The sequence below is a fragment of the Poecilia latipinna genome, unplaced genomic scaffold (genome assembly GCF_001443285.1).
Source record: "Poecilia latipinna isolate Pla-1442-1.1 unplaced genomic scaffold, P_latipinna-1.0 Scaffold2324, whole genome shotgun sequence".
Classification (NCBI taxonomy): Eukaryota; Metazoa; Chordata; class Actinopteri; order Cyprinodontiformes; family Poeciliidae; genus Poecilia; species Poecilia latipinna.
Window position 1 is genome coordinate 44,271 of NW_015114940.1, and position 8,557 is coordinate 52,827.

Consider the following 8,557-nt stretch of genomic DNA (forward strand, 5'->3'; position numbering starts at 1 on the left):
GGGCCCCAAAAGCCCAAAAAGAAAGCGTTTTTTCCTTTTTTCCCCCTTTTTTTTTTTTTTTTTTTTTTTTTTGTAAATAGATGTATTCATGATGAGTATGCTTCAGTTGGATGATTAAATGTTTAATAAATATAGGCTGCTTATTGTAAATTCACCTGTATGAGCTCCTCAGACTGATAATAGAAATATGTAAATATGGATTATCACAAGTAATGGATTAAAAATAGCAAACATAAACTTAAAATCTATATTTTATTGTTTATTTTTTTTATTATTTTAATTAGTGGTGGTGAATATACAACTTTTTTTTTTTGTAAATTTATAAAACTTTAGCTTTCATCCCCAAACCTCACAGTGAACAAAGTAAATTAGATTCTTCAGATTTATTACTCTGATTCAGAGAAGAAGTCTTAAAAAGTCAACACTTTTTAAATGTTGGGGATTTTTAAAGATTTTACATCATATTTTCATAGCCAAGTTAATTACAAAAAAAAGTTTCGGTTTTCCTTTGGATGTGGTAAGGTTGATAAATAGGGCAGATTTGATGGTCTTCCTACCGACCATCAAAACCCTGGAGATTACTATATAATCTCCAGGGATGTATTGTTGATGAAAGGCTTCTGGTGTAAGGAGACAAAAAACAGAGCAGCAAACAAGTAATTAAATGATCCAGATGACCATGCATCTGTATCCCTTCCAAAGTATTCATACACATTAAATTATTCAGTTTGTAAAACAGTTAAATGTATTTGATCAGCATTTTAAGCCTGCTATAAAAGAGCAGCTACAAAAGAGAGATTTTATTAATTTGTGTTAAATTAAAAGTTTTATTTTGAAAGCTGTGTGTATTAAACTAAATTGTAATACTATGTTCAGATTTTTGTGAAAAATGTATTTTAATGTTGGAGGGAGAAGCTTTATTTTGTAGAAAAAGGCCAGCTTTCATAAAATTGGAAGATGAAGAAAGATGGATAGCCCACTTAAATTATAATGTACATAGTTTGAATCTATAAAACATAAATTACCTTTAAAACCTTTAAGCTCTTCTGTTTTAGATATTGCATAAAAACCTAAAAGCAAACTACAAAAAATATCCTTCAGAATACTAATCCACTTGTGATAGTTCTTCGATATAGAGTTTGGGAAATACAAACTCTTCTGTTCGTATTTGCGTAACTATATATTTCCCAAAACAACATAAAATAGATGAGTTTATTTTATATTTTTGCTTTTATTTTTTATTTTTATTTTTTTTGCTAAAAACGTAATAAACCATAATGTAAATAGTGTGTTTGATCATCAAACTAAAAAAGTTCCACTCTTAAAAGTTAACATATAAAATCTCTCTAGAAAACACAATAAATTCAGCAAATTATGGCGTCTGCGTGGATTGCTGCGCACGAGTCGAGATCAAGTTGCAGTGACGTCGCCCTGGGATTATCCAATCAGATCGAGGACTGCAAACTAACGCTGTTAACGGAACTGTAGTTTTCTTTTTACTACGCATCCTCCCGTCGGTCACCATTTTGGGAGTCAAAACAGCCAGCAGGCAGCAACGGCCACCTCCACGCCTCACCGTGGCCTTACTATGGTTCACACATGTGTGGTGGCAGGTTGTAAGAACCGACGGACACCAGGCACCACACTGTCGTTCTACCGCTTCCCACGGGACCCAGAGAGGAAGCAGCGCTGGGTGGCTGCGGTGAACCGAGCGGGCTGGGTACCGAACGACGGCAGCCGGTTGTGCAGTACCCACTTCATCTCAGGTACGGATGCAGCGCAACTCTTAGGGTTGGGGTGGGGGTGGGGGTGGGGGGGACTGGGAATGGGAGTTTTATCCGAGGGTTTTGATACTCTGTATGTTGTGATGGTAGCTGCTAGCTTACAGTGTGAGATACTGAAGTTAGCACAAGGGAAGAGGAAGACCTTTACAAGGCTTGTTTACAAACCGTAAAGAGGAAAAAGTTCGGGTTAAACTCTGCGTATAGTCCGAGTAGTTTACATGCCACAGGATTTTACTTTAAATTTCATCGAGTTTAATTTTTGAGGCCTGGTTTTCAGTGTTATAAAAACTGCGTTTCCTTTTTCTTCTTGCAGTATGAAATTCCAGTTGTGTTCAAAACATTTAAAATGTATCAAACATAACTATTTCTATCTTATATTTAGAACACTGGAGTGATTTTTAGCAATGTAAAAAAAGGTTTCTAGAAAAAGAAAAATCAGTTTGTATTGCAAAATGTAACTGTCCTGAATGACAACTAGACTAAAATGTCCAAAGCAAGAATAATCTACGCACACACATGTTCCACTTTTAAAGCAGCAGTATTATGCATTTTCTGGGCAGATGGTGCCATTTAATAGCACAATTAAGTAATTTTGTTCCCTCTAGTTGTTATATAAAATGCTGTATATACCAAACATGACTTAAACGAACTGCAACTTTGAGTCTGTCTCTTTAAGAAGCTCCTGCTCTTCCCGCATTTCTCCAATTACTTATTTTCTGAGGAACATATTTCAGGAAAAAATATGTTGCCGTTTCTTTGGTGGATAAAGTTTTCAATCCAGCAGAAAATGAATGACATTCTTATTGCTGCATTATTGATCTTTAATTCATTTAACTGGAAATAGTTCTTTATTTTTGCTGGACAAAAATGATTCTGTTGATTAGCAAAGATAGGAAACCAACAATTAGTATTGCTTAAGGTAATAGCCGTGTTGAGAGAGGGCTGTCAGAGCTGAAAATGTTTGCTGGTATTGAGTCGCCTCCCAGATGGCAGCAGAGAGAACAACTGATGAGAGAGCTGTGCTTCTTTGCAGAGGCAGCGTCTGTAAAGGATTCTTACCAGGATGAGCTTGTGGAGTCCAATGAATTTCTGGGATGCTTTAATTCCTCTAGGGAAGTGTTTGGTCTCTTGCCTCTTTGCAGTGTGCATACCATGCAGTTATAAAGCACCCTCAGCAGAGCAGGGGTTGAAATAGCCTTTAGCAGCTCTGCTAAAGAAAAAGGGGGGGGGGGGAAACTGCTGTTGAGCTGCTCTTTTTTTATAGGACAATAATCTGGCTTTTAAATTGTATTAGAAAAACCTAATTAAAGGGGCAGGATTATGTAAAAATTGACTTCTTTTTTTAGCTTTATATTAGACCTAAACACCAATGTAGAGTATGACTCTCTGGTTTCCAGTTAACAACATATTCAACTTATGTAAAGCAGCAGAATGATATAAAATCAAATTTTTTCCAGCTTTACATCCTGTTATTATGTTATTCCCTCATCAAAAACATTTAGAGAGTGTTGCCTTGATTCTTTCATGCATGTTTGAGAAATCCTTTAATCTCCATGGCAACCATTCAGCTATGCAAAATGTCTGGTTGGACCTAGCTCCACCTTCGAGCCCAAGCTCCTCCTCGGAGCTGCAGTTTCCAAGCTTCCACATTACAGAGCAGGCGTCCCTCACGACTCCCCCACTCTGCTCCTTCAGACTAGCCAGCAGCAATTAGCAAACACCTGGTGGAGCTGCACATGTGCCGAGCTCTTTATACGAGCTGCTTCTCAGTGAAACGCTGGTAAAAACGTCGTTAATGGGTTAATAGAGGAAGCATGTTGTGATCACTTCTTAATATTAAAGGTGGAGTTTTACTAAGAGCAGGAGTTTTTAAAGAGACAGAGACCCAATTTCAAGGCGTTAAGCTAGAAAGTAAAATTTCTTTCAAGTCATATTTGACTTAAAAGAAATAAGTCAATATATCAGCGTTATGAAAATGCTGATATATATAGCACTTTCATAACAACTGATGGTAATATTGTTATTTGATTATGCTTTAATAAAATGTCATATACCTGGGAAATGCATAATAATCCTTTTAAAAACTTATTCTAACAGAAAGATGTATTTTAGTGCAGATTTATATTAAAGCAATTAAAGATGTTTTTATTTTACGTTTTTTTTAATAGTTTCCTTACAAATGTGGAAGGCATTTTTTTTGTAACTTTTTAACCATCTTCTGACTGTCCACATCCAGGTAAACAAGTCAAGAATCCACATTCGCCCGATTATGTTCCTTCTGTGTTCACACCAGTTCCCTTCTTCCCAGACATGAAGGAGCCAGGTGCCTTGGAGATCCTGGACAAGCAGGAGGCGCGGGTCGAAGCCGCCAATGCCCTGTTGTTCCTCCAAGGGCAGGGCAGCTCCGCGGTGGACGGGCCGAGCCAAGACGGGCGTCACGAAAAGGAGGCGCCGGAGGCTGCTGTGGAAAAAAGCGGGTCTTCTTCCTTCAGCACCGATGAGGACGAGGAGCACGACGAAGCCTCCGAGAGAGACAGGAAGAAAGGAAAGTTTGCCCAGATGTCCGAAATATCCGTAAACTTCGACGACATCTTGAAAGCGCTGAAGAAGGAGAACAGGGCGCTCAGGGAGTCCGTGGAGAAAATGGCTCTGTCCGAGAACGCCTTCAGGAACGACGCGGAAAAGGTCAAGTTCTACACCGGTTTGCCCAACTACTTCGTGTTAGAGACCGTGATGTGGCTGCTGGCGCCGCACATGGACGGCATGAAAAACACGAAGCTGTCAAAGTTCCAGCAGCTCCTGCTGACCCTCATGCGCCTGCGGCTGGACCTCCGCAACCAAGACCTGGGCTACCGCTTCGGGGTGAAAGTCGGCACGGTGGCCAGAACAGTACACCGCATGGTCAACATCATGTCCTCCACGCTGGTGCCGACCGCCGTCTTCTGGCCGTCCAGAGCGGAGCTCCGGAAAAACCTGCCCACTGCTTTGCGCGCAACGCACCCGGACTGCGCCGTCATCGTAGACTGCTTCACTGTACCCCTCGAGGAGCCGGCGTCGACGGGAACGGAGCATGGACGACAAGAGACGGCCCTTCCTCGCGCCAAGGGAATGGCGCAGAGCTACGGCTCGTTGAAGTATCTGATCGGCGTGGCTCCGCAAGGCGTCGTGACCTTCGTGTCGCGGGGCGCTCCGGGCAGCGTCAGCGACAAGAGCCTGGCCGAGGGTTGCGGGTTTCTGTGCAAGCTTCTCCCAGGCGACGTCGTGCTGGCCTGCCGCGACCTGGACATCGCGGACTCCGTAGCCGCCCGCGGAGCTCTGTTCAAAATCGCCGGCAAAGGTGAAGCTCGCGCGAGATCGGAGGGCTTGGCGGGGCCCGACGTCGAGTCCGAGACGGTGGTCGTGCAGAGGCACGTGGAGAGGGTGATCTCCATGGTGAAGCAGAGGTACACCATGCTCACAGGCCCCGTGGAGAGCCCCTTCAGCACCGCCTGCGAACGCACGTCCAACCTCTCAACCTTTGATAAGATTGTGCAAGTCGCTTGTGCCTTAAACAACCTGTGTATCTCTGCTGCTCCTCTCGAGTGACTCGTACAGAAAGCAATGCACTACTTAATGCTGCTCTCCTAACTTTTTACTGTTTCAGACTTCCTGTCATGTGTCGAGTAGGAAAATTACATTTATTTTCACCAAATCCCAGTTCAGTCACTCCTGATTATAAAGATTATTCTTGATCTTGGCTCTAACATTTGCTGACAGGTTAAGTCAAGGAACGGAAACTTTAGCTTGGCGAGTGGAGGTGGTCCGCATGTGTTCTGTTTTTCAAACGGTGCCACCTTCATACATTTCATACAGTTTAAAGTCCCTTTAATAAAATGCCACAGAAGGCTCAGGAGTGGACGGAGCCAGGAGTGAAGTCTTCCCTTCATTCCCTGCTTTGGCACAACATCACTACTGGTTTTTTTTATTATTATTATTATTTCGTTTACAAGACACACAGTTGGCTCCTATGAAAGTTATGTGATGAAAACTAGAGAAAACCGTAATTAAAGGAACTTTTTTGTGCAGTACATTTCAGCCACAGGGTAACGCAAGGTGCTTTACATGATGAAAGGATTACATTTTTCAAATGCCAACATTAGAAATCATTGTCTTAAAAACTGCTGTAAAGACTTCAGATGATCTAAGTTTTTCCAATTATTATTAATCAAGATTTTCATCAGAGTAGACTTGAACCAGAAGACCTGAGTGGTCTTGAAGGTTGACACAACAGCTGATGTATTTTGGTGCTAATGCATTGAATGAATCAGAACTAACAACAGTATCTTAAAGTCTGTTGTCTGAGCTACAGGGAGCCAGTGTAGGGACTTTAGAGCTGGGCTGAGGGTTTTTATGCAGACCTGTTGGGACACGTGGGCCTGTTACAATAACACATTTTGCTGGACGATAAATTGTCCCAGAAGTTACTGTGTTAAACCATAATAATGTTGCTCTGAGACCATTTTCACGTAATGTAAAAGCAAAGACATAATAATGCGAGCACACCCTGTCAAAGATGAAAAAGACTTTAAATTTTACACTGGAACTAGAACTAATTTTAAATATATAAAATAAATTAACAGAACTCCAGAAACCACAAATAAAATGGATTATGAAGTCTCTGTAAACAGAGTTGCCCTTCACTGAAGCCTTTTGTAGAAAGAGACAGAAAAACAATCCTGCAATTGCAAATGATTGAGCTTGATTTATTACTTATTGTGGCAAGCCTGAAGACACTTTCACACATCAGTTCGACTAAAAATAAACTCGGATGAATTTCTATTGATCATTAGTCCTTTAATCCAAGAAAAGTCCTTTGTGTGATGGAAGACTGACTTCATAACTGTCTTTATGTGTCTCTGAAGGTTCAGGTTTTGTCCAGATTTTGATCACTAATTTCTAGCTTTAATAGCTGACTCTTGATTGGTCCAAAAACATCCTGTTGAAAGTAAAGTTGCTACTAGTGTAGAGGAATGTGACGAAGTCCAGCTATTTAGCTTCCAGCTAATATTAGCTTCCAGTTTTACTCCACGAGGAGCATGACTGCAATAAGGGATTAATATTCTGCATTGCAAACACTTTTTTTTTTACTCTATATTTTGCTTTTAGTCTTCCGCCTCTTGTGTTCATCTGTAGATCAGTTTGTTAAAGCTGACACTGACACACATTTCACACGACTATTTGTGATGGAGGTAGCGTTTAATTCCAGATTTTTCTAAGTAGCTTTAATTGAAAATGTATTTTTTAACAGATTGTCATGAGTGTGAAACGGTTTACGCTCTTAGTTATAAAAGTATCGATGTCATTTTCGTATCTGTAACGAGCTGAAATGTAACAGTTCCCTTTTTTTTATTTATTTTTTGGCATGTCATCTTGCTGTAGATGTTTGTGTTGGTGCAGTGAAGCCGTGATATCTTCCGTCAAGGTTTTCATAGACGACTCGTCGTAGTCGCTCGCTGCTGCGGAGAATGACGTGTATCGGTTAGACCACATGGTAATCCCCTTATTGAGCGCAACACTGGAAAAGAAAAGAGAACTTGGTGCAGAATTACAGCACACTTTAATGTCCAGCATGTGTGTGGTCCTTCTTTGGAAAAGTGTAGCCTCAGCTGATGATGTTTCTGTGTCTACATGTGCTTATCTCAGCATTTTCACTGATACTGGCAGGTCAGTTTTGTAACTACAGAGAGCTTCTCTCTACGAATGATGGGCACAAACTAAAATCACCCTCTGGCCTACAGTGCCTTCAAAAGTGTTCATACTTTGTACCTTTACATTTTATTTTACATTTCTTGTTGCTTCTTTCAAACAGTGACTTCCTTCTCTCCACTGTTTTCACAGAGGGCGAGTTTGTGGAGTGAAACGGTAATAGTTGTCCCATCAACAGACTCTCCTTCAAAAATGGATTTAATTACATTTTTGTTTTTTTGTTTGAATTTCCACAGCAGAATGACACTAAAATTATCTGTCTTTTTTTTTTTTTAAATCAGTTATTTTTCTTGTCATTAGGTTGGAAACTACTTTAAAGCTGCAGTATGTAATTTTTATTTGGAAAAAAGAGTGTATTTTATTTAAATTTTTACTCATTTTTAAAAACTTGCAATGTTATGGTGTGAGATGATCTGTGAAAAAATCAGACTCCCCCACCTCCTCCCTGAGCTACTGTTGCCCTCTGAAGAAATAACACTATTTCCGGTCAAAAACAACCAATCAGAGCCAGGGGGGAGAGCGTCTTAGCGCAGTCAGTCAAGCTCGTGAACGCGCTGCTAAATGTGCTAAAGCGGAGAAAACGCTCACAGTTCCAGGAAAACTGTTTATCCACCGTTTTCGGTGGACATGCTAACTAGCCTTAGCATTCGTGACAGGCTCCACACTGTAACATAACGGCACATTCGCAGGCATGATTGACAGCGCTGCGACACTTCTCGTGGTTCTGATTGGTCGTTTCTGACAGTGGTTTATTTCTGCAGGTTAGCGCTGGAAGAAGGCAGAGGAGCTTGATTTTTTTTTTTCATGACATAGTAACAATTTAAACAAATGCAAAAAACCCCAAACATTTTTATGAACGTTAAATACCGCAGCTTTAAGGGATATGAAAACTTCTTCAAGGCAACTTTTTTTTTAGCTTCCTTTGACCATTTTCAGCTCAACTCTGAAATGACTTTTTTTTTTTTTTTTTTTTTTTTTTTTTTTTTTTTTTTTTTTTTTTTCACTCCTTTTTTTTCTAATTTTTGTAA

The 8,557-nt window shown here is 40.3% G+C and overlaps 1 protein-coding gene across 2 annotated transcripts; it reads left to right on the forward strand.

Annotated features, from left to right (window-relative positions):
• Positions 1-1,434: 1,434 nt before the first annotated feature.
• LOC106937362 (uncharacterized) lies at positions 1,435-7,551 on the forward strand. 2 transcript variants are annotated; one of them, XM_015018814.1, is made up of 2 exons: positions 1,435-1,766; positions 4,021-7,551. In XM_015018814.1, the coding sequence occupies exons 1-2, from the start codon at positions 1,589-1,591 to the stop codon at positions 5,367-5,369; spliced, it is 1,527 nt and encodes a 508-aa protein (XP_014874300.1). In that variant the 5' UTR covers positions 1,435-1,588; the 3' UTR covers positions 5,370-7,551. The 2 variants fall into 2 exon arrangements, with proteins under 2 accessions (XP_014874300.1, XP_014874301.1); XM_015018815.1 differs by having other exon boundaries at positions 1,437-1,766; positions 4,093-7,551.
• The last annotated feature ends 1,006 nt before the right edge of the window (positions 7,552-8,557 follow it).

Coding starts and splice junctions, on each gene's coding strand:
- LOC106937362 (XM_015018814.1), top strand. CDS start 1,589: ATGGTTCACACATGTGTGGTGGCAGGTTGTAAGAACCGACGGACACCA. Junction 1,767..4,020: donor CAGTACCCACTTCATCTCAG/GTACGGATGCAG, acceptor GTCCACATCCAG/GTAAACAAGTCAAGAATCCA.